Source organism: Trachemys scripta, chromosome 4 (assembly GCF_013100865.1).
Source record: "Trachemys scripta elegans isolate TJP31775 chromosome 4, CAS_Tse_1.0, whole genome shotgun sequence".
NCBI lineage: Eukaryota > Metazoa > Chordata > Testudines > Emydidae > Trachemys > Trachemys scripta.
This window is the reverse complement of record NC_048301.1, coordinates 41,898,610-41,924,415: the sequence shown is the minus strand read 5'-3', so window position 1 is coordinate 41,924,415 and position 25,806 is coordinate 41,898,610. Positions and strand designations below refer to the sequence as shown.

The following is a 25,806-nucleotide window of genomic DNA, read 5'->3' as shown; positions in this document are numbered from 1 at the left end:
CCTCCCAGGCTTGCAGCGCCAATCAGCTGTTTGGCGCCGCAAGCCTGGGAGGGAGAGAAGCAGAGCGGGGCGGCGTGCTCAGGGGAGGAGGCGGAGCAGAGGTGAGCTGGGGCGGGGAGTTCACCTGCGTGCCGCCCCCCCCCACTTGCTGCAGGCGGCCCTCCCCGCGCCCCCCTGCAGCAGCTCCCTCCGCCTAAATGACGACAACGACCGGGGCGGCCGAAGATCCGGCCGCTGTGGTTGCCGCCGAAGAAAATGCCGCCCCCCAAATGCTAGTGCCCTAGGCGACCACCTAGGTCACCTAATAGGTTGCAGCGGCCCTGCACTATCCTGTCAGATTGTGTCCGGTCACACTGATCTAAGTTTTTGTCAGTTTCTTAGGACCTGACAGTTCTGCTGCTTTTCAAATACTTCTGATTCCAGGCTCATCATTTGATCTATTGTGACTTACCAGGCACTGACTTCAGGTTAAGACTTTGCTAGAATTTCTGCAAACCCTTCCTTTTTTAGGTTCTTGCTTTTCTAGTCTTCCTTTGCCTTCTGTGCTTATCTGTGATAATACTGATAGCCACTTGGCTGTGGAGTATGGCTGTATGAAGAGAAAAGGTCTTTCTATTGAGTCCCTGAAGCATCAGATTGTGGTCTTTCAGATTTGTGAGCTGAGAAGAGAGCATTATGGATATTGAACTGAATGTCTCACCTTTTTCTCCCACAACTTCATCTCACTAATTAATTATTAGAGTCCTTGCAGCCTGACTCGGAGGGTGAATCCTGACTCTGGTGCCCCTGGGATATGGATCCCACTTTGCCTGGGACCTGGGACTGTTAATCCTGGTTCTGATGCCCATTGGCCATGAATCTTTTTGTGCTTGGGGGCTGGGAGTGAAAATCCTGGCTGCAGGGCCTCTGGGGTATGTGTCATGGTTTTCTCAAAGGGGTTAGGTGTGTGAATGTTGGCACTAATGCCTGGGGTCCTACTGTTCTCAAAAACTGGTAGTGTGAATCCTGACATTAGTGCCCAATGGGGTGTGCATCCTGCTGTAGTTGGAGGCTGAGAGTGTGAATCCTGGCTCTGGTGCCCTGGAATGTGGATTCTGCTGAGCATGGGGGCTTGGAATTTGAATTTAGCTATTAATTTTTAAAATAAGTTTAGAGAGGAGAAAAGAGTAGCATCTGGATTCAGTCTATGTCTCTACAGCGTGCCCGCCCTCTGTCTGCCAGTGATGCTGAGGTGAAAAACGTGATGCCCTCAGGCAGGGAAAAGGTAGCCGGAAAGCAAAGTGGCTCCATGCTGGGCCTGTCCATGGAGGAGGTAAGGGCTGTTAAATATCTGATATTGTATGTACCTTGGCTTTGGGACAACATGTGGGGATGAGGGGAACACAAGTAAATTAATAATCCAATGTAATTTTGGATTAACAGTTGCTGCTGCCAAGTATCCACTGTCTCATGAGAGGGCTGTCTGGCCCCAGAGTGGGACAAACAAAAGTGATAAGGGAGACCTTTTAGAAAATGGTTTATTCTCAGAGTGAGACTGCTGAATTTTACTGATAATAGTGGCTCCATCCCAGAAGGGCCCCTCCCCCTGCTATGACAAGAGTGCATATATGCTCTAAAACAGTGGTGGACAAACTTTTTGGCCGAGGGCCACATCTGGGTATGGAAATTGTATGGCAGGCCATGAATGCTCACAAAATTGGGGGTTAGGATGCGGGAGGGGGTGAGGACTCCGGCTGGGGGTGCGGGCTTTGGGCTGGGACCAGAAATGAGCAGTTCATGTGTGGGAGTTGGGATGCGGGTGTAGGGGGGTGAGGGCTCTGGCTGGGGGTGCAGGCTCTGGGGTGCAGGAGGGTGATCCGGGCTGGGACTGAGGGGTTCGGAGGGCGGGACGGGGATCAGGGCTGGGGCAGGGGGTTGGGGCACAGGAGAGGGTCAGGAGTGCAGGCTCCTGGCGGCGCTTACCTCAAGCAGCTCCTGGAAGCAGCAGCATGTCCCCCCCTCCAGCTCCTACGTGGAGGCGCTGCCCCTGCAGCTCCCATTGCTGTCCAATGGGAGCTGTGGAGGCAGCGCTTGGGGTGGGGGCAGCGTACAGAGCCCCCTGGCTGCCCCTCCACGTAGGAGCTGGAGGGGGGACATGCTGCTGCTTCCAGGAGCCGCGCAGAGCCACAGCATGCATGGAGTGGGGCAAGCCCCCGACCCCACTCCTCAGCTGGAGCGCCGGAGCCGGGCAAGCCCTGGACCCCATTCCCCAGCAGGAGCTCAAGGGCTGGATTCAAACATCTGAAGGGCTGGATGCAGCCCCCGGGCTGTAATTTGCCCACCCCTGCTCTAAAAAGCTTTAGGATCCTTCAGTGCCTACATGTAGGATAACATTATTGTATAATTATGTCAAATTTACACTAGTCACTCCCACAACTGCAGGGTTAATGGGAGCCTCATCCTCTGGAACCGAGGCCCTGCACTGAGGATAATTTTCAGTCCTACTATCTGTTTTACTAGGCTCTTGTTTCTTTCTCCAATCCCAGATAAAAGTTCTGCGTCGAGTGAAGGAGGAGAATGAGCGGAGAGGGGGTTTCATCCGGATATTCCCAACGCCACTAACATGGGATCTTTATGGGTGAGGAGAAATCCCCAGTGTGTTGGCTCAGTGTCTCCCTCGTGCTCTGGTTTTGGTTATAGGACGTGTATGTGAATTAAAACCAGGTTAGTGGTTGGGGATGGGGGACACAACTGTCAACTCCCTCTCTCTCCTCTGGTTACCCTGACGCATGCTGTTTATCCCACCCTCAGAGCCACAGGTACGGAATGGGCCTCACCCCTGGGTGACACTAGGTTCTGCTTTTCCTTTTCCCTTATGTCCTGGTTTCCTTTTTTCACCACACACTGTGCCTGCCTCCCGCAATGTTTAGGTGCCAGGCAGTGACTGCCTTTCTCCTCTCCCATTGCCTGTTCAATTGCACCATATTGTTTCAGTGCCTTTCTGTTAGGGGTGTATTTTATGAATGTCTTCATTCTGTGTAAGGCCTCCTTCACCTTTTCATTGTGTTGGCCTGAACTTTAATCAGTCCCCTCCACCTGCCTTTCCAGATCCTACTTAGAGCACAAGACAACAATGAATTATATGCTGGCCATACGTCTCTTCCAGGACAGGTAGGAAACAGGAGAACTGGCTCTGGCAGCCTGTACTGTAGGGGGAACACCTTCTGGGAGAGGGACAGAGGGGACTGAAATAGAGCAAAGAGGAGTAGCTCTAAATAGCTACAATATTGTTGGCCACTATGCTGTGACCTATAAAGGTGGGAATAGCCACACATTATTTCCTCAGTACACCAGTGAATACAAAGCTACCTGTCCCTCCAGACAAAGTCTTCAGAGGGTCCCTAAAGCTTGGAGAGGCCCATCTTTGGACACTTTCAGGAGGAGAAGGAGATGCACAGTATAGTGTGCAAAGGGCATGGGAAAGCAACCACGGGGCAGGGGAGGAAAGAGGAGGAGGGTGCACTGAATGAGTAATGCTCAGTGGCATTGTATAACGAGGAATAACAGGCTTAGAAGCCACTGAGGGTTGTGCAGAGGTTGCAGCAGTTCCTTATCCCCCTTGCTTTGAATTCAGCTTCACACCACAGAATACTCCCTCTTGTAGGGTAGGCACTGAAGCCTTTTCCAAAGCTCCAGTGCTGCCACCTGTACCACCAGCTGTGCAAGCACTGTTGGAAGCCCTGCCTCTCCACTGAGCACTCTGAAAGACACAGCAATGCATGCTGCTGTGTGGACCTCCACTAAAAGCTGCACGCAACATCAGTGGTCCTGTGTCTGAGCCTGCCATAGTTTCCTCTCCCTGGTCTGGGCTCCACAGGAAGCCCATTTGGGAGTGAGAAGTAATGTTGCTGATGAAGATGGGGCATCATAATTGGAGGCCCTTATAGCTGGCAACCTGGCAACAGGAATATAATTTTAGCCATACATCCAAGTCTCACTTGCATTCGTGCTTTGGGGGATGTTTGTTGGCCCTTTGGCTCCAGCTGGCAGATCCTTCAATATGAGCTAAAGGAAAACAAATTCCTATTGAAAGACAGCTGCTTGGACTTCCTGTGTCAGGGCCTTTTTATCCTTCTTTGGGGTGGGGTTTTCAAGGAACTCTGCAAACTTGGGTGGCCTCCCTTTGTATGCCAAGGACTTGGAGAGCTTGGCAAATCTTCCAGTGATATAGAATGAGTTTGTGGTGCTACCCTGTAACCTGCTGCCCTATCTTCCTCTGTAGGGCCAGGATGAGAAGAGGCCCAGTTTCTGGAAGAGCCCGGTAAGTCGCTATTTAAAAAAAGAATGTCTGCATTTGTAGGGCTTTACTATTAGTTCATACTGCTCTGGCATCAGCTTACAGAACCCAGGTCAGTAGCTAGGAGCCCCAGCACTCATCCTGCCATCAATAGGTGGATTTCTGTGGGAAGACCTGACAGACTGAAGTTGCCCCCCTTCTCATAACCAGCTCTGTAAAGTGAGCCCTGTGAACAACCCATGATCCTGCTCTTAGAGAGGTAAGTTTTTAGGGGACAGGTTATTGAGGCTTTTCATCTCATGCTTGCTGGTGTGAGACTCATAGAACGTTGGAGGGTCTCTATTGTTCATGATCGGACCCTCCCAGGTGATACAGAATGGTACGGACTGTTTTGTCTATAAAGGATGAGATTCACAGACCTCAGGTGTCCATCTCTCTTTTTTGGTAGATCCCAAGGGCGGGGGAAGCAGAGGGGAAGGCAGTAGGAAGCTCTGTAGATGCTCTAGTTACACTCAGAGGTGCTTTCTGCTGGAGCTCTTTGCTCTGGCTCAGTTGTCATGTTCCTGTCTCCCCACAGAGCAGTGCAATGCCTCAGAGTTTTTGCTTAGATTGGGACAGGATTGCACAAGAGCTGGCACTTTGTCCACCTGGATCATGTTAAAATTCTGGGTTCTGACTTAATCACACTTATGAACAAGCTATCTGAATAAGAGATTGTGTCAGGTGGAATTTGGGTTAAGGATCCTCCACCTCAGTCTCTTGCATGACTTTATATTCCTAGTACCCCTCTCAAGGCTCCCTACTGTTCTGCTTGGAGCTGCTGCCATCTGAGAAGGAGTTTCCTAAAGTGTGACTAGCTCACATGGGCTGCAGAGTCAATAGGGGCATGGTGATGGAGACATGAGCTTTGTTGGGTCATGCCTTGAGTCTACATCCCCACCATGGTGGTTTGGGGAGATGCTATCCCACAGTCTGTGCAAGTCTCTGAAAGAGCCCTTCCCTCTAACATGATGTGGGCTTAACCGAGAGCAAGATTAGGTTGGGCTTCATTGTTTTTCTAATGTAACAGGAAGACACTAAGATGTAGGCCATAATGGGGGAGACAAGGTGATTGAGGCTGCTGTCTGTATTGTGCTTCCCAGAGCTGCTCTTAATGGGGGAGTGGATCTGGGGCTGGAAGCCATGGATTCTAATGCTAAACTTCGTGCTGCGCTGTATGAGAGGAAGCTCCTGTCGCTGGAGGTACGGAAGCGCAGACAATGTCATAGCAAGATGAGAGCAGCACGGGCAAGACCACCAGGTATTTATGGCTAGGATTCTAGATGGCAAGAGGTTAAAGCCAGGCTAATGAGGGGTGTATGTGATTGAGTCCCCAGGGGACAGGGCTGCAAGAGATCTAATGCAGGTCTTAGTGGGCTCTTTTGGCCCTGGGGATCATGCTCAAAAGGTAGAGATTCAGTGGTCAGCATTGATTTTTCACTCCATTCTAGTTCTGAATGGCCTTCTTCTGATATGCCATTCCCTCCTCTGAAGGTGTAGTCACAGCCTTTTTCTGGGGACAAGAAATGTCTGTGAAAGCAGGTGTGTGCTTATGCTTTCCTGTCACCCTCCACAAGAGGCTGAAAGTCAGAGGTGTTCCAGGCTGGATCTCCAACGTGGCACCAGCTAAGCCCAGGGAGCAAGGGGCAAACTTGCTCATTGGAGCTTACGTTGGAAAGACTGAGGGCATGTCTACACTAGCACTTATATCGGCAAAACTTTTGTCGCTTAGGGGTGTGAATCACCCCCCGCCCCCAAGTGACATAAGTTTTTCTGGCATAAGCGCTTGTGCACACCTCTATGTCAGTGGGAGACACTCTATCAACAGTATATTGGTGTACATGAGAGTAAACAAAGGCAAGGAAATCCAGACTAACATAAGAACCAGAGATCAGGTAATGTATTAACCCTGACTTTGCCATGGAGTCAGGATATGATCCTGGACAAGTCATTTTATCTGTTCTTACTTTACAGAGGAGGAAATGGAGGATAGTAGCCTTCAGTTATCTCCTGGTGTTGGGAGGAGGGATTTATAAGCTGCTTTGAGATCCTAGGTGGACAGCTCTAGTGAAGAATGAAGTACAGTGGTGAAGACTTGGCTGTTAGAGCGGGTTCTTGGACTTCCAGCAGCAAAAAGTGTGGGCATAAACAAAAGGGTGATGGGTAACAGGAAAGATTTTTTTGTTGTTCATCACCATTGTTGGTTTCCTTCTCATTTTAGGGACTTCCAAGCTAAAGGAAATGCCTCTCAAGTCAGACACAGAGAGTGAGGAAGAAGAGGAGGCACATGAGGATGAAGAAATAGAGGTAACTCAGGATGAAACTGCTGCCTCTCTTACGGACATGCAGGTGAAATGCAAGCCAGACCTGGCGGAGATGATGGAAGCTGTCTGCCGAGAGAACGTGCTGAAGGAGCCTGAACAGAAAGCTGGAGGTGGAGGGGCAGAGCTGCTTCTCCAGGAAGTGGATCCAGAGCCTCGATTTAACTTGCTGCAGATTCTGCAGGAGAATGGGAATCTAAGGTAAGGGTCATTAGGCAGATTATTTTGGTAAGCATAGCAACTAGTATCAATGAATATATGGAGCCTGGGGAATTCAATAAGTTGTGAACCTCCCCTCCCCCAGGGACAGGAAGGTGGGAGAGCCTATAACAAACATGCCTAGATTTTGCTCAGCTGCAGGCTGCATTGGCATCTAATTTACACAAAATGGAGACAAATGCAGGAGCCTTCACCTTATCAGTCCTAGAATGTGAGACCCCCAGCATTGCACACTGGGACCTAAAGTCTCCATGGGCTGTACTTTTCTTAAGTGAGCTGCACTTTGGCTACCCCAGCCTTCAAAATTCCTCTGATTTGATGCAAGGGGGTCTCCTGTTGAACTATAAACCTTTGTGTTCATTATCTCTTCTGTTTTTCATTGTACTGTATTTTTATTGTACATTAAGCCAACAAATGAAGGCTGAGAATGGAATTCCCCTGTCTTTCCCACCTCCCATAAAAGCAAACTTCCCATTCTTGTGCTTTTGTTCTTGAAGTGAATTTTTCTAAGGGCTTGTCCACATGGTGAGCTACTGACAGCAAGCCAGTGTGTGAATATACAGCACACCAGCTTGCTGTGCAGTAACATCCCATTGGACACTGTTATAGTACAGTGACATACTAGTGAGCTGCACTCCGGGACTTTCAGTGCACTTTAACAGTGTCCACATGTGATGTAACTGTGCGGCAAGCTGGTGTGCTATAGGTTCACTCTGTAGCTTGCTGTGCAAACAAGCCCTAACTCTGGCAATAGCCACTGAAATACCAGGTTGCAGTGTCCTGAAAGCAAGACAGAAGTGTTTTGAGGGTGATGAGGCATTGAGAGATCTGATTGTCCAGTGTTGGGAAGGGTGGGTGGAGTGTGCTCCGGTGCTTGGCTGGACTGTTTGCAAAAAGGGTGGGGTGGAAGAAAAGTTTGGGAACTCTCCAGCTTGTGGCCTGCTAGATAGGAAGGTAATTACTCTTCTTGATAAGTTGGGGAGACAGAGTACCTATCTGCTGGGGGGGCACATTATATAAGGGATGGGGGGGGGGAGTATCCCCTTGCTGAATAGGGGAGGGGGATGGGAGCATTATGGGGATAGGGATGACGATCCCTCTTCTGGATAAAAGGTGTTTTCATTGTTTGTCATATCTTATACAAAATTGTCCAAGCTTATAGAAAACAAGATTTCATTGACCCCTATGTGACCTGCCTCTTCTTTCCCAAATTAGTTTCCGTGAGGCTGGGAGGCCTCAGGAAACATCAGGAGGAATTTGGGTTGCGCTATTATCTTGTTATGGCTGAGACATGTGCTGCTGTGGTGTCTGTAGAGGGGAAAATTTGGAAACAGGTTTTCAAAGCAGACACAGCAGTACTGACCTCACCCACTCACACACAGGGCAGCCAAGTCCTGCTAAGAATGCAGGCTTCTGTCAAAAATTGCTGGCAGATTCCTACTCAGCACCCAGCCCCATTGGGATTCCCCTGGAGCAGCTAAGGAGCTCCACACAGCGTAAGGCGTGCAGTGACTTCATATGCAAGGATTGTGCTGGACTTGGCCCCGTCTGATTTGTCACTGATGGAATACTTGGCTGCAGGGTCAGCGGGCTGAGGAGCTGAATTTATGAAAATCTCATCTGAAAGAAACCAGGCCTGTCCCATGCAGCCCTTCTGAGAGGCAGGATGTTCCTCAGTCCTCCAGCTGGGCCTGGCCAGCCAGCTTCTCTGCCTCTCATCCTTCTAGCAGTATTGATGAGTGGTGACAATTATTGGGGATGAGTTATATTCCCCACTATGCGATCCCCAGGGGAATCACCAATAGAGGAAGCTGTGTCTGCCCCTACTTTTGAGGCCAATGTTGAATGCTTTTTTCTTCTTCTGGGTCTCAAGTGCAAGACAAAGATTGCAGGAGCCAAGGTAACATTCTATCTCCAGGGCCCATTCTGAAGGGCCTCCTCTGATTCCATGTTGGGATTAAGAGCAGGTCCAAGTTCTGTGTTTTAAAACCGAGATACAGGCAAGGAGCTGTCAATGAGTTGTTCTCTCATCCTAGCAGCAAGGAATCTTAGAGACTTTATCACAAGATATTTTGATGCTCCTGGAAGGGATCTGCAACCCTAGGGAGGGAGGGAGCCCCTAGGAGAGAGTTGCCATGGAGTTACAGTGGCCTGGTATTCTGGGAGTTAATTCCTAGTCAGAGTTCAGAGTCTGCTCATGGCTGGGTTTGTCTCATGTGGGGGGAAAAGGATTTGTTGTCTAGAAGCTAGGATAGGGAGGTCTGAGGAGCCATAGGGGTTGTTCTGTGTTGTGGAGTTCATTGCAGGGCAGAGACCAAGATTGAGTTTTAGTTAAAACAAACCCTTGAGATAACCCAGTAGAGATGTCAGTCTGAGCCTCCTATGAACTCATTTTCTCAGGTCCTCCCAAGCTCTGTGACAGGGCTTCAGAAATTTGAAGAACTAATGAGTAAGCAGAGGCATAACTCCAGACAGTGCATGACATTTAAACTTCCATGGTCATCTCCCCATATCAGCTTTAGGCGGATGCAGTGGTCCATAGTGGTGTCATTGCTATTTTGTATGATTTCCATAGTTCTATAAGTATGTATCACTGCACTTTGTAGATATGTGTGGTAGGGAGGCCAGGCTCCTGAGCTGAGGAGCCTGATAAAGGATCAGAGACCCCGATGGGACCAGGTGCTGACCTACTACAGGGGTGAGGGCCATATGAGTACTTAGACAGAAATAGAGAGCAGGAGGTAGAAGACCATGTCTGGCATAGTGGGGACATACCTTGTCCTGAGTACAAGGAAGTGTAAAAAATAAAAATAAAATAAAAAAAGCCACAAAGTGTGAAGTGGGTGAAAGAGGAGCCGAGAGTCCTTGGGAGTAACTGGAGGCAGGAAGCTGGGCCCACTCAGAGCTGGAGGAGGGTTTGAAGGCTGGGCTGCAGATGGGTGGAGCTGAGCAGTCTTGTGTAGTTGTCTGTCTTAACATGTTTGTTCATTAAAATGACTATAATTGTAGAGGAATGAGAATGAAACTGTATATCCCACCCAACTCCTGTACCATCTGGTGACCTTGATTCACTTCCACAGCGCCCTTATGTGTTCGGCCAGCTGCATGGTGTACTTTGCTTACTGTGCTCATTGAAACCTGGCCTGTAACTCTGGGGTGTCTGGGGAAGAGCTCATCTTCACAAATGTTATTCCTTTGTTTTACAGAGGTTTCATCTAGATGGGGAGAGGTCCCCTCACTCACCCAATAAGAACTGCAGGGCCTCCTTTAGAAGCTCTGTCATTGGGACAGAGCTTTTCAGTTTAATTTGTGATTGCTAGTGCTGTGTTCAAAATTGTCATAAAGAGACAGCACCACAGAGCTTCAGAGTGGGCTAGGAATATTCTGCTTGGCTGGTGCGCACATGGTTGACCTCCTGACTGGGCTGCTAAGGATGTGGGAAGGGAAGGAGGGCACCCCACCCCCAGAGGTTGTCTTTGCTCAGAGAATGCTTGCCTGTTCCCTGTAGTATCCTCTGGAGCCCCTGCCCCAACCTGGTGGAATGAAGGTACATTAAGAATAAATTAGGGACAAAGAAGCCTTCTTTCTCCTTATCCCTAGATGCTTTTACATATTGGAGGATTTGGGTGACTGTAATTAAGTTCATAAGTAGTCCAGATAGGGGCTGTTCGCTCTGTGGTGCTGTATATCTGACCACTGTCTTGGCTTCCACAGCAAAGTGCAGGCTCGCAGAGCTTTCTCTGCCTACCTGCATCGTGTTCAGCTGCGTCTGATGAAGGAGGCCGGTGACCAGATCCACAATGCTGCCTGGGCTGCTAAGGAGGATGAGCAAATGGTAAGAAGCTGTGTTGGGCAAGAGGAACCTATTGGGGAACTGTCCTGAGAGAGTGGAGGCCAGTTCCCACCCTCAGAAAGAACGAGATTAGAAAGCTCCCGGTTCCTGAAATTGTGCACACATCTCCTTCTCTGTCGAGGAACTGGTGCCAGGTTCATAGCATGCAGGCCAGGTAAAGATACTGATTGACTTCCGAGTAAGATCAGCACAGACAGCTCTTAGTGAACTGGGCATGGTTGACACTCCATCCAGCTCAGCCTCCTCTTCCTGCATTCCTACCTCTGAATGTACCTGCTGTTGAATTCCTGTTTCCTGGCAGGATTTTCTCTGAGATGTCTTGCCAGCTGGATTTTCCAGTCGAATCATAAAGGGACCTGAAGCTTCTTATAGAAACAGAATGCTTGAATCTGCTCAAGTTGAGTGGGTGCCTGGCTTAGGCTTCTTCCCCATCCACACTCTTACTCTTTGCAGGTAGCTGAACCTTATAGGATCTTCCCTTTTTTCTCTGCAGAGACAGAGGGGGAAAAAAAAGGTTTCTCTCTTATGCTGTTGTTGAATGTCCCTGGATTTCCTCAGACAATACAATGAAGTATCCCTATCTGAATCAGCCACTTTAAAGAGTTCAGCAAGCCCAGTATCCTCTCTCTAACACTCGTGAAAGACAGCATCAGATGATATGCTGGGCTTTTTGCAAACCCAAATGGGCTCTTGCTAAAAGCAGGCTGTGGGGAAACAGCCAGTTTAGCTTGAAGATAAAACCAAGTGTCAGAAATAATCAGTCGGCTCAGTGGAAAATGTTACCCCTGCTTTCCAAGTGGAAAATTGAAACTGGCTTTTTTAGATTCACTTTGTCTGCTGTGCTGCGAAAAATGTTTAAAATAACAGATCAAACCAGCCTAGTGTAATGGCAGTGAGAAGCGAGCTGTGAAATCCAATGCCCTGGCTGTGAGGCAGCTCATTTATGCACTAGCAGGGCATCTAACCAAAAACAAATCCAGAGGGGAGACAAAAAGGGTTCAGAACTGAACATCCACAGCAGGCGCCTTGCCTTGGGGCCTGACTTGCTGTATTCCCTCCCCATTGGAGGTGGCATGAGGGGGCTGACATGGCGGGAGGTTGGAGTGGGTATGTGGCCAGAGGTCATACAGGGGACATGATGATGCAGGGAGCAGGAATTCATTTCTGACCAGAGGTTGTATCTGATCATGTGATGGGCCAAAAGAACCCCAAGATCCTCCCCCATTACGGTGGGGAGGAGAGGAGTGTGTCTTGGAGGGGTTTTGTCATATTATCCCTGGGCTCCTTCTACATGATACTTTTGACAATGCTCTCTATAAAATGTTTCTCTGGATAGAGACACTCCATTATCGATGTTGCTTGATTTTCCACATCTCCTCAGCTACACTTTCCTCAGACAGATATTCCCGAAGTACTCCCATCACTGTCCCAGTCTAGGAAGTGATGCACAGTTCTTTTTCCCCTTATCTTGGGAATTTGTGAGCGTAGGTTAAAAAGCATCCACCACCATGTCCATTCTGGGTTGTACTCTTACCTGCTACATGTCATACCACATCCACAGAACAGCATTTCTTCTCTATCCATCATGGGCTGATCTAGCAACCCCTGTGCCCTCCACTCCACACCTTGCACCTGCCCATCTAAACTCTCTTGTTAATGCTGTCTCCCTTGGCGGCAGGAGCTGGTGGTACGCTTTCTGAAACGAGCAGCCAGCAATCTTCAGCAGTCTTTGAGGATGCTACTCCCCAGTCGACGTCTGGCCCTGAATGATCGTAGGCGCATCCTGGCTCACCAGCTTGGTGAATTCATAGTCTGTTATAACAAGGTGAGTGGCTTCATCTCAAATCCTCTTCCTATGGCAGCTCAGACCACTTGGATCCAGATGAGTGCATGATCCAGATCAGTGCCGAGTTTCCTTGTTTCTGTTACTTCCAGAGTAACACAACAACCCAGTGCCAAATCCCACCTCCCCTCCATCCTCTACAGCAGCAGCTCCTTGATTTTCTAATCCATTGAACATTTAAGGACAACCAGTTCCATAGAGGTCACCCAGACACAGATAAGACAGATGTCTACCAGATTATTTAGGACTTCTAAGACTCATGAACCCTTGGAAATGTTTATGGCTTAAATGAAGATTTTTGTATGTAAACTCTGCATACATTTATCATGAGGCAGAGCTGTTCATGACTGTGTTTCTGACATTTTCTGTAGTATCTGTCATTGGCCACTATCAAAGAAGAGACACCAGTCTAGGCAGATTATTGGTCTGCTCCAATATTCAAGTTCCTATACCTCATTGTGGTTGCATGTTCAATCATAGTAATTGTCTATGGAAATTATCAGATGACACTGTGACTGCAATTGTATATGTAGCACAGTAACTAGGCGCTCAACTGCACATGGAAGTTTCTGGAATTACTCCATATAAATCTAGGCTACAGACATACTGTATTGATCTGTGACAAACTCAAGATGACAAAACTGTTTACTTTTCAAATAAAATAAACTCCTGTCTGTAGACATCAGGAAAGAGAGATACCCAGTAAAGAAACATGTAACTGACTCAGCTTTTTCTGTAGGGTACCTCAGTCTCTAGTGCATTATTGTGGTGCACCTGCAGTGAACAGCTTTGAGATACAAATATATGCAATATTTTACCATCAGCTTAATATACTGAAAAGAGAAAAATTATGTAATAGTCTGCATGATCTCCACCCACTTAACTGAGAGAAATTAAAATAGTAACCCTGTCTGAGGGGCTGCTGTGCATGGTGCCTCTGCAGCACACCCAGCTCCCACTGGTTAGGGGAGGACATTCACTCACAGTAGTTTGTGTCTGGACTGACATCTGACAGCCTGACCTGTCAGAGCAAAGTAGGGAGTGAACCAAATCAGTTCCTGGGTGTGCCCTGTGTGCCTAGTGCTACCTGACTTACTGTGTGAGGAGTAAACACAAAACACCCAAGCAGCTTTGTTGGTGGTCCAAGAACATGGCTACTTTGGATATAATTTCTACTCAATGATTCTGTTCAAACTCCAGGATTTTCTGCTAACTCTCAAGTAAATTTACAAAATAAAACTGTAAAACTGGTAATAAATCAGTTTAGAATTACATTTTCTTATTTTAGAACAAGTGAGAACACTCACTTGGGGTTTTAGAACATAAACAATTTCTTCAAGTAGTGTCCTGTGGGTGCTCCACTTTAGTTGCACATGTGCCCTGCACCTTTGATCAGAGATTTCTGGTAGCAGTGTCCGTTCAGCCTATGCTTGTGCCCTACACATCCTCATGCCCTGTACCAAGGCTATATAGGGCTGCATGAGCAAACTGATATCAGTTCCTTTTGAACTGCCTTTGGCCAGAGACGGAGTCTAGCAGTGTGCCTCATTGCTGTGTGCCTGTTTCCTCTTGTATTTGTGTTGTAGCTTTTATAGTTAGGTCTCAGTAGTAGTAGATTTAGTAACCTTATAGTTGTTGGAACATTTCCCCCCTTTTTCCCCTTTCTTAAAAAAACCCCAACACATTCCCTCCCCCCTCCCCCGCATTGAGGGGCTTGAACAAATGTTCTTGTACAGGGATGCTGGGCTCTAAAAGGTGCCTGTCTTGTTGAGAAGCAATCCGTGTTAGTGGTGGACATTCCCAATGCATTTGTTGGTTGGGAGATTCTCATATTCCCAGCAAGTGTAAGATCTGGTCTTCTTTCAAAGGAAGATCCCAGAGTAACAGGGAAATAAAGTATAGGCTCTTAATGGTGAAGCAAGCCTTGAGACCAGATGCTGACCTGGTGGAAGAGAATGCCGCATATAGGGACTCTCCACTTCTGTCAGTGCCTCATTGTCAAGATCATGGTCACCAAAAGGAAGACAGCATAGAAAACACAGTCTCCATCAATATCCATGAGTGAGGTACCAATAACTGCACTGCCAGTACCAAGAGCTTCTCACTCAAAGTATAAGGAAAAGGATAAGAGGAGCAGACTGAAGAGTTCTTCATCAAAGAAGATCTGGTCACTGGAGACTTCAGATCCCGAGAGGAGTGCTAGTGATACTCCAAGTACTTCAGGTACCATGAAGCATGCTAACACTTCAACTAAGTCCCATACCACAGTGGTAAAGGGGTCAGTACCGAATGCTGTTACTACCAAGAGACTGGCTTCAATGGAATCCTAGACCCCCTTGATACCAACAACATCATTAGTGCCAGTACCAAGTTCTGTTGTGCTCTTGGAACTGCAGGAATTCCAGTACCCACAAGACCTTTTGGTACCTAAGGAGCAGGGATCCTAGAAATCCGTTTGCCACGGAAAAATGCAGAATTAGCCTTTTTACAGAGAATCTTTAGTTTTTACATTTTGTGAAAAAATAAAAGCACATATTAACTAAATTTTACTGAAAGTACTATATCACTTATTCAATTAATGCAACCTCCCCCTCTTGTGGTTGATTTTTGAATGCCTTTACATTTACAGAGGAGCACCATTTATCTGATCTAATTGGGACCGAGGCCAGATTGAATAATCAAAAATTTGGATAATCTGGAGAATTGGCAAAGCGCTTTTCATCTCTTATTTTAAGATCGTGGCTCAAGTGATTAGCCCCAGGCGGCTGGTGGTTCGGTTAATATGAAGAGCTGGATAATGGAGGTTCGGATAAATGGGGTTCTACTGTCTATTGTGGTTAGGGAAACTAAAGTTCAGCATCTCATTTTAATAATGGAAACACATGGATTTTCATGTTTTGTTTTATTGGAGAATTTTGGTTTTTTATCACTGAAAACTAGAGTCCCTGCTAATGAGCCTGAGTCTCTGCTCTTTGCGACTTCTGGACATTTTTCAGTACTGGGGTCAGCTGGGTCACCAACTGCTCATGTTTCCATGAGACCTACCTCTTTTCCATCTTCCACTATCCATGAGGAGGAGTTGCCACCTCTGACACAATATGTGGATGAGCATTCTGACTCAGACTCTGAACTTTCTGTTCAAAGCTCTCCAATTTATTCCAGATGTTATTCCACATTGCAGATGCAACAAAGGCAGAGCACCAGACCCCTGCCTACAAATGCTCGGGATGACAAGTGTTGGATACCTCCCGCCATGCCTTCTGGCCTCATTAGCCTTGCTGGGATTCATGGACAATGTACTGCCAGCAGTGTCAAGGGACCTCAGCTCAGTCTCTCAGGGCACACAGAAGACCTTGTTCACCGGTACTGTCCATCCTTCCTCCCCATTCTGAGCCCGAGGAGACCTTTGAGGAGCAGGAGGCAAAGGTGAACAAAGAGGTTGCCCCCATTACAAACATCTCATCATTGTCACCTGATAAGGCAATAAGGCCACCACCACCATCATTAGCTGATGACTTTAGGCAATTCCAGGACATGGTTAAGTGGGTTGCTGACATAGATGCTGGAACTAGGGGTGCTGCTGCACCCATTGGCTTGAAGTGGTTTCCATCATATACAAGGTTTACAGTTTGGTTCAGTGGCTCTCAGCATCCCCACTATAAAAATTGTTCCAGCACCTCTGGCTGCTGACACCCTGGAAATTCCCGGGAAGAAGTCCAGGATTCCCATCACAAGCTCCTGGACATATTGCACACCTCTACCTCAGCACAGGTGGCACTGCCAATTAACGAAACCTTCCTTGAGCCAGCCAGGTCCATCTGGCAAACTCCAGCAATGCCCCTCCCTCTCCATCTTCCCCCTCCCCCCACCCCAATGTAAGAGGGCTGGTTAAAAAAACAAAAATTATGTCCCGGAATTGTGAGTTTTAATTTGCTCATTGAACACCAAATTCTTTAGTTGTGGATGCAGTCAATGAAAGGGGCAGACAACAGACCCAACAAGGCACCCCTTATAATAAGGACCAGGAATATCAAGACCTCTTTGGTCATGAGAGCTACTCGTCTACAACACTTCAGTTCAGGATAGCTAACCACCAGGTGCTGATATTAAAATATGACTGCCTAGACTACAAGAAGTGTAATGCTTTTATTGATCGTTTACCATAGGAACATTGAGAACATTTCAATACCATAATAAAGGAGGGTCAGCTCTTAGCAATATCTTCACTGCAGCTTTCGCTCAATGCTGCAGACACTGCAGGTAAGTCTGTTTCCACCGCAATAGTAATGAGGTAGCATCCTGGTTTCATTTGTCTGGGTTTCTGTAGGAGGTACAGTAGACCATGGAAGATTAACTTTTCGATGGCCAGAAGTTTTTCAGATTCCACAGATGACTCCTTCATACCCTGAAGGACTTTAGAGCCACACTTAGGTCTTTAAGGATATACACATCTGCAAATAAAAGACAGTTTAGCAGGTCTCAGTCGACACAAAGATCCAACCCTCCTCAATTTTCCAGGACCAAACAGCTAAGAGGTTGTGGTTTTCAAAGAAAAAACCTGCAACTACCTCATCCCAGTTTTAAATACTGTATCATCCAAATGCCAGTTTTGATGGTTTGGTCATGAGTCCAGACTACCCAGTGATGAGGTTCTCTCAGCTACACTACAACCCCCTTCTTTCTCAATTTGGACACCATCTCTTTATTTCATCAAGCATGGGGGGCTATAACATTGGACAAATGGGTATTAGAGTCCATTATTTCGGGTTATGAGATCCAGTTTACTGCCATCCTGTCCTTCCAACCCCCTTCTCTGTCCCTCTTCAGCGATCTTCTCGCAATCAGTTGCTGGCACAGGAGACTCCCAAGTCTAGGAACCATAGAGCCAGCCCCACTTCAACAGGGAAAAGAGTTCTATTCAAGATATTTTCTGATACCCACGAAAAACAGGGGTTGGAGGCAGATACTAGATCTCAGACAACTGAACAAGCATGTCAGACATCTGAAATTCAGGATTGTGTCCCTAGCAGCTATTGTTCCCTCCCTAGAATTAGGGCACTGGTTTGTGACCCTCAATTTCAGAGATGCCTACTTTCACATAGCGATTTATTCCTCTCACAAAAGATTTCTTTGTTTCACATTCAACCACAATCATTACAAGTACCAGGTCCTACTCTTTGGCCTGTCATCAACCCTAAGGATGTTCTCACAAATTATGGTAGCTGCCTACTTCCATTGTTTAGGAGGATTGGCTCCTCAAGGGGTGGTCTTATCCGAAGGTTTGGTCAGCAGTTCAAACAATAATTTTACTATTCCAAAGTCTAGGCCTGCAGATAAATCTTGAGGAAATCAATCTTGACCCCTCCACAATGAATTCTCTTTATTGGAGTATTTCTGGATTCGAGAACAGGTAGAGCTTATTTCCCTCTCAACAGATCCTTTTCTCTGAAGGACCTTATCCAAAGAGTGCAGCTCAGCCCTCAAGTTCCAACAAGAACATGTCTGCAACTGCTGGGACACATGGCAGCTTGTGTTTTTGTGACGCAAAATGCCAGCTTGTATCTTTGATGTCGGCAGGAGTGGCTCAGGACCACTACCCAACAGTCACAGTGTTCCTGCAGTCCAAGGCAAATAGTCACAACAGGAATAGTGCTTGCATGTCAATTTGTTGGGGTTAAAAAAGTTCAGAAATGCTTCCCTACATTTTTTCCCCCTACTCAAAAACAAGTCCATCAAGATCTTGACAGACAACATAGCGTGCATGTATTATATTAATCATCAGGGTTGAGCACATTCCCAACTCACTCTGCACTGAAGCAATAAAGCTCTGAAACTGCTGCATAGCCAATCAGATAGTCATATCGGCTTCTTATCTCCCAGTTAAACAAAACACCATCATCGACACCCTCAGCAGATATTTCTCCCTAAATTACTAATGGGAATTGGAATCTTGAGTCCTTCACAAAATTTTCCTAGCTTGGGGATTCTCAGAAGTCAACCCCTTTGCCATGGCAGCCAACACAAAGAGCAGGAAATTCTGTTTCAGAGGGGCACTCAGTTCTCAATCTCTAAGTGACATTTTCCTCATTATATGGACAAATGGTCTTTTTTTATGCATAGCCTCCAACTCCGTTGCTCTTAAAGATCCGTATCAAGATCAGACAGGACCAAGCCAAAGTCATTTTGATTTTGGCCAACTTGGCCAAAACAAGTTTGGTTTCCTTACCTCATCAAACTCACTTCCTGTCCTCTATGGTGGTTCCCCATCAAACCTTAACCATTGTCTCAGGATGTTGGTCAGACACTTCACCCCAATGTGAATGTTCTGCAACTGCAAGTTTAGTTCCTCAATGGTTCTTGGGACTAGGGGCTGCCTTTTTCATCGGGAGTACAAAATACACTTTTAAATAGGAGAACGGAATCTACGAGACATACTTACCTTTAGAAATGGAGACTATGTAATCTTTGGTGTAACTTTTGGATTTTTCTCCTATCCAGTCATCTCTTTCCTTAGTCTTGGATTACTTGTTGGAACTGAAAAATTCAGGCCTTTCTAGGAGTTCCATCAAGATACATTTAGCAGCAATAACAGCTTTACATGTGCTAGTAAAAGGTTTCTTGGTATTCATTCATCTTACCACAGTGAGATTCCTAAATATTTTTCCACAGATTAGAGCACCTACACTGCTCTGGGATCTCAGTCTGGTTCTTAACCATCTCATGAAAAAGCCCTTTGAGCCATTGGCTATGTGCTCACTGCTGCATTTGTCTATGAAGACAGCCTTTTTAGTGGCCATCACTTCTGCTTGAATGTTTAGGGAAATGGGGGCTCTAATGGCAGACCCTCCTTTTACTTTGTTCTCCAAGGAGAATATATCTTTACAACCCCACCCGAAGTTTTTACTTAAGGTGTCTTCTGAATTTCACATCTACCAAATTATTCACCTTTCATATATTTTTTTCGAAAGTCACATCAGTCTACACAGGAGTCTTCCTTTCATACACAGATGTTAAGAGGGCATTAGTCTTTTAGTTGGACAAAACTAGGCCATTCAGGAGGACCCCTAGACTTCATTTCTATTGCATTTAGGTGCTTCCCTAGAACTATCTTCAGTCAGAGGCTTTCTAAATAGATCTCTGGATGCTTTATTGCCTGTTATGGTTTCACTGAGATTACACCTCCCATAAGAGTGGCCACGCGCTCTATTAGATTACAAGTCTACAACTGTAGCCCTACTCAAACATTCTGCAGGGTTGCAACATGGTCCTCAGTGCATCCATTTGCCAACCACTGTGCCTTAGTTCATGCTGCAAGATCAGATGCTACAGTAGGCACCACAGTTTTTTCTTCTGTGATGAACTCCCATGTCCTTAAAGGGTTACTGCAAGGGAGTCACCTAAAGTGGAGCACCCACAGGGACACTACTCGAAGAAGAAGGAGAAGTTATTCACCTTGTACAGTAACTGGAGTTCTTTGAGATGTGTGTCCCTGTGTGGGCTCCACTACCTGCCCTCCTCCCCTCTGCTTTGAAGCTGCTCTGTGGGCTTTGCAGTAGAGAAAGAACGGAGGGAGGTTTGTCTGCGCAGCCCTATGAGCCTCGATACATGGCACAAGGAAGTGTAGGGCACATGAGCGACCCAAATGGGCACTGCTGCCAAAAATCTTTGATCAAAGGTACAGGGGTGCATGTGCACCTAAAGTGGAGCACCCACAGCAACACGCATCTCAAAGAACTCCAGTTACTACAGCAAGGTGAGTAACCTCTCATTTTAACCTATTGTAAGTCTGTTTTGGCTACATATTTTTTCATGTTTGGTCCCAATATATAAACCCCTCTTTCTCACTGACACAAGCCAAGAGACAAATCTAGAGGTGAGTTCTCGGAGTGAGGGAGTCCCCTGTAGACCCACTTGATTAAGCCCCTCCAATATAATTTTGTTCTTGCTCTCCCCCTGCCATGCTTCAGTTGGGGATAAGTAGGTTGGAACAAAAGCTGCTAGGAGGAACCCTCCATTAGGGGCAGGAGCAGCAGAAATGGAGGGGACCCATAGTTAGCAAAGGAGGACACCCTCCACCCCCATGTCTTAATAAGGAGGTGGCATCCTTAGGAAAAGCACTCACTTGATCAGGCTAGACGGGGCTGTTCAGCATATCACTTTTAATAATGTGTGTAGAGTGAAGAGATTAACATGTGTCTCTGTGGGCCCTCTGCAATTACAGGTTCAGCAGCTTGTCCAAACCAGTACTGCTGGAAGGCAAGCACATATACAGAGTGAAATGCACTATCAATTTGGCTGTTATGGAATCAGGCAATCCCCTTTGTTCTAGATACCATGAAATTGCTCTGGAATCTCTTCCCCTTGGGCAATACCTGTGTCCTAGCACTTGAAGCTGCATAGAGAGGCAGAGTGATAGGTAACTAATATACTTATTTGCAGGAAACTGAGCAGATGGTTCAGACAAGATCAAAAAGGAAACAGGAAGAAGAGGAAGAGGAGGGTGTGAATGCTGAAGGTTTTCAAGACTTTGTTACTAAGGCAAGGTAGGAATGGACTTTTACCCTTTGTAATAAAGTAGCACATTGCATCCCTTCTGCTCTTATACTGCCCCATCCTACCTCCCCAAACTGCTGCAGTGTTATCAGTATCTGCTGCATAGGGTGTATGATGGATGTTTTTGCCATTAGGCCCAAAGGACAATATGGGTTCCCATCCAGGCCCCGTAAATGCTCATAGTCTGTAATATCCACTCTCTATCATATTGGAGCAAATGCAGTCACACCTTAGAAGGAAAACAAGGCCAGGGCTGCTGCTGAGATTGCCCTGATCTTCTGTGGTTAAGCTTCCGTCATGGCTCTGCTTCTCATATTCCTGTCTTCACAAGCACATCCGACCCTTGCCATCTTCCCTGAATTCCAGGTACCTCTAGGACTGTGCCTCCTAAGGCATGGAGGGAGGTGAAGCACACTGCTTGCCATGACCATGGCTTCTTTCCCTTTCTGCTAAAACAATTAACTGTGAGCGGTTCATTAATGTTAAAGGACCAGCATTCTGCGGTTTTGTAAGTCCAGATTTGACCTGCCTTAAATTTCCTAGAATCTGGTAGGAAATGTGTATTGCATACAAGGTAAATCCTCAGTGCTAGTTGGGGTGGTATGAAAAACAATATTATGCAATATTACATCCGTGTGATTATATTCAATTCTTCTTGAAGACAGCCAGTGATGAGGAATTTCTTCTCCAAGGCCTCTCAGGTCCTCTGGGAAAATCTTATACTGGTTTTTCTTTGTTCCTTATTTAACCTATGGATGATGTGACCATATTGAGAGACTTCTCGCAACTTCATGGGGGCCAGGGGCTACAGAGGAGAACACTTTTCAATTGACTCTTAACACACTCATCTAAGAGAGTTAAGGCGCAATCTTCACCTCCTTTGTTACAACCAGTTGTGGAACTTTTCTCTCCTTTATGTCTGATCAACATTGACAGTGATTTACTGGATTTGGATGAGGAGAAAGCAGGGGTGATGTCAGCTAGACCTCTGCTACTGATCCGGAAGCTTCAGTGTCTTCTCCATCTCCTGATGATATCATGATGACTGTATCCGTTTTACTTTCTGACGACGATAATTTGTTTCAAGAGTTGCTGATTTGGATGATAGACTCTTTAGAGTAGGAGATTACTGTGGTCCAAGGAAATATTCATCACCATAGTGCAGAGGAAGAAAAGTGGCTCAGAATATGTGGCTGACCTTAGCATCTATTTTGCTGTTACCAAGAAGGCAGATTGCTTGTTCCTGGTCCCACAGCAGGGATTCTCATTTCTTCATACCAGACTTTTGGTTCTCTGATGGTCTCTGTGGGCAGTAAAAAGACTTACTCTGGAGTTGGTCAGTCTGCAGCCTACTCCGTTGGACAGAGATACTAAGAAGATTGATGTCTTGGGCAGAAATGTTTACTCTTTAGGAATATTGGGAGTCCATGTTGCCGTTACCAGGCCATTGTGGCCAGATATTATCTCCAGCGTGGAATTGGACACTTCTTTTGCTGGGACCATCTGCCTGAGGTACAAAAGAAGGTGGCAAAAGACATTGCTGCTGAGGGTTGAACAGTTTCTAAACATGTTCTCTGCTTCATATGATGCATCAGGTACATCTGAAAACTATGGTGTCAGACATTACTGTGCATCGGTACTTCTGATTTAAACCATCTGGACTGTTTCCAGCAGCTCAAGCCATCCCTTTTGATAATGAGTGCTTGTTCTGCAACATAATCTGAGAGACCCTGGAGAAGATGGAATCTAAGAGTTACCGCTTGATAACTAGAGTTTATCCAACTGCCCCTTCATAAACTTGGTGCCATGATGTGGTCCTTTATTTATGTATGTATTTGTTTTATTTAAATGTATATGCATGCTCAGAGAGTGCCTAGTCATAGGCTTTTGACACCCTTGACAGAACTCAAAAATACAACAAAATTAATATCCAACCATAATTGTTCAGTACAACTCACTGTAACCCACTACCAACAAATCAGGCAACCCAAAAGCTTAAATAACCCTTCTACCCAACAGTTCTTCACCCTTACATATTCCTACTCTTCAAATGCCTGAGGGCTTGTCTATACTTATGCGCTGGTTCAGCGGCAGGCAATCAAACTTCTGCGTTCGATTTATCGCGTCTTGTCTGGACGCAATAAATCGAACCCAGAAGTGCTCCCCGTCGACTCTGGTAATCCTGCTCGGCGCGAGGAGTACGCGGAGTCGACGGGAGAGCCTGCCTGCCGCGTCTGGACCGCGGTAAGTTCGAACTAAGGTACATCGACTTCAGCTACGTTATTCACGTAGCTGAAGTTACGTACCTTAGTTCGAATTGGGGGGTTAGTGTAGACCAGGCCTGAGAGAGAAAAATGAGCTTTGCAGTGTGCCCTGAAGGTTGAAAGACTTGTCTGAATAGGTGCTGCTTTCACCAAAGCTCCGAGGCACCAGAGGCACATCCCATAAGTGTGAATATGCAAAGGGTATCTTGCAGAATTGTGACTGCTGGCAATTAATTTACTTTACCTTGCTGGACTGTCATGTGTTGTGACTGTTGCTGGCAGTAACCCTCTGCTGGCTTGCTTACCCTGTCACATTCCGGGGTACAATCCAGACCACTGAGGGTTTGTCACTGTCTGCTGTGCAATCTTTGGTGCCGCGCAGTGCTTTGCTGTTATATGTCCCAACCTGGACTGCTCACAAAGAGCCAAACAGCATGCAGGTCATATCCTGAGTGACTGTATATAGCTACAGCCCTGGTCCAACAACTCTTGACCCCAGCAGCCTGTCAGCAACCCACCAGTCACACTCTGGCTTCCAGCAGCCTTGATTACTACCTGCAGTGTGACCCCAACACATTCACAGTCCTAAATTTCCCCCAAAACATGTGTTCTGCATTGTCCAGCCCTCTCCTGGGCAGCTCAGATGTTAGAGGTCTGTTGCCCCTGTAAGGGGTCAATGTGCAACAGTTTGCTACTTTAACTGGAGTTACCCAAACAGTTCAGTTTATACACAGTACTAGATTAGTTTTGATTAAAAAATAAAACAAGTTTATTTAACTACAAAGAGAGAGATTTTTAAGGGATTACAAGTACAAAGTATTAAAGTCAGAAATGGTTACAAGAGAAATAAAGATAAAATGCTTTCCAGTAGCTAAAATTTAACAATCTGGATTTGGTTCAGGGTAAAATCCTTGCCATATGCTCCCAGCCACATTTCTGACCAAAATTCCAAAAGAGGATCATCCCCCAAAATCAAAGGCCTTGTTCTCTTGTCTTCTTAGGTGAAAGAAAGGGAGGGAGGGAAAGAAAGAGCGATCCTGGGGTGGTTTTGCCCCTCCCTTTTACAGTCCAGTCAACCTTTGAAATGCATTTTTTTGAGGGTTATACCTAGATAAAGTTCCTTCCTGCTGTGAGGACAGAGATATGGAATCTTCTGGTGAAAGAGGTTCCATGTTGTCGCTTGCTAAAATGCAGATGGATCTGTTCCTGCCCCACTTGGTTGCCAAAGAATGGCCACTTGACAGGTGATTGCCAATCAACTTTGACACCTGGATAGATGCATTAGCTTGTCCTTTGTCTTTTAGGAACAGGTTTACCCCGTCCCCAGATGTGTCTGGTAAACACATTACAGTCATAATTTCAGCTTGTGTTCATAACTATACATATAGTGTTTCTACACACGTTTCACCATGATCTTATTCACCAGCAAGTTGCTAGTTTTCAAATGATACCTCACAAGGTATATTTTGTACAAAAATTATTACAATAGTGTGTCAGGTTTGAATACAGGGTTGCATTTGGCCTCCGCCATACTACTTGATCACGAGATGATGCTAAAGCAGCATCAAAGAGCAGGAAAGGAAAGGAAAACAGCTATTCATGATACTAGAAATACAGCTCAAAATTGCTATGAATTGAAAGCTGAGTGACTGGCACTTGTCCCAGATGTGACAGAGGCCTAGGACGTTGGGGTGGGATTTTACTATATAATTCTGTAACCAAGAAAATGATAAAAAGAAATGTGAAATATTTTTGTGGGACCCACAAAAATGTTGACTGCTCCCCTTACTGACTCTCTGGCAGTGGTTAATTACTAGGTCCTCCCCTTACTCTTGGGATGAAGCCATTAATGATGAATATAAAACAGAGGCCATGCTGAATTTTGTTACAGTGTTGATGGCCCTAGGTTTGATGAGCACCTGAGTGAGCACTTGTGGAGTCTTGCTGATGACCGCTGCTCAGAGCTGAACCCCTCCTATCAAACAGAACTCCCCAAAATAGTATATAAGGTTTGCATTGGCTCTCTGTTTAGCCTTGGGAGGTTCCTGAAGTCCCTGAATTTTCCCTCCCACATCCTGGGAGTGGCACCTGGGAGTTCTTCTGAGCTGTTCTCCTTCACAATACAGACCAGAGCATGTTCCAGGTCCAGGCATTCCTTCCCTGGAAGGCTGAGGAGACCAATAATTTCTCTGGCTTGTTCCTCTTCAGCCTCATGATCTGTTTTCATTGTGACTGTCATGCAATGGCAGAAGCTCCTGGAATCCTCACTTAGGCCCTTTCTTTTCCTCTCTGTCTCAGTGAGAGTGACCTGGAGGAGGTGCTGACATTTTACACACACAAGAATAAGTCAGCAAGTGTATTTCTGGGAACAAACCCCAGGACCACAAAGCCTAGCAGCAGCATCAACCAGTCAGAAAGCAGGACCCAAGGAGGTAAGT

At 46.3% G+C, this 25,806-nt stretch overlaps 1 protein-coding gene across 6 annotated transcripts in view; it reads left to right on the top strand.

Annotated features, from left to right (window-relative positions):
- The window catches only part of TTLL5 (tubulin tyrosine ligase like 5), a 207,518-nt gene that overhangs the window by 72,956 nt on the left and 108,756 nt on the right, over nt 1–25,806 (top strand). For 5 of the 6 annotated variants that reach the window (XM_034768482.1, XM_034768480.1, XM_034768481.1 and 2 more), the window contains 10 exons: nt 1,199–1,312; nt 2,526–2,617; nt 3,088–3,150; nt 4,262–4,300; nt 5,419–5,576; nt 6,537–6,837; nt 10,570–10,690; nt 12,387–12,533; nt 20,991–21,094; nt 25,667–25,800. In XM_034768482.1, the coding sequence (XP_034624373.1) occupies nt 1,199–1,312; nt 2,526–2,617; nt 3,088–3,150; nt 4,262–4,300; nt 5,419–5,576; nt 6,537–6,837; nt 10,570–10,690; nt 12,387–12,533; nt 20,991–21,094; nt 25,667–25,800 (1,273 nt within the window). The remainder of the gene's footprint in view (nt 1–1,198; nt 1,313–2,525; nt 2,618–3,087; nt 3,151–4,261; nt 4,301–5,418; nt 5,577–6,536; nt 6,838–10,569; nt 10,691–12,386; nt 12,534–20,990; nt 21,095–25,666; nt 25,801–25,806) is intronic. The other variant, XM_034768478.1, reaches the window with a different exon arrangement.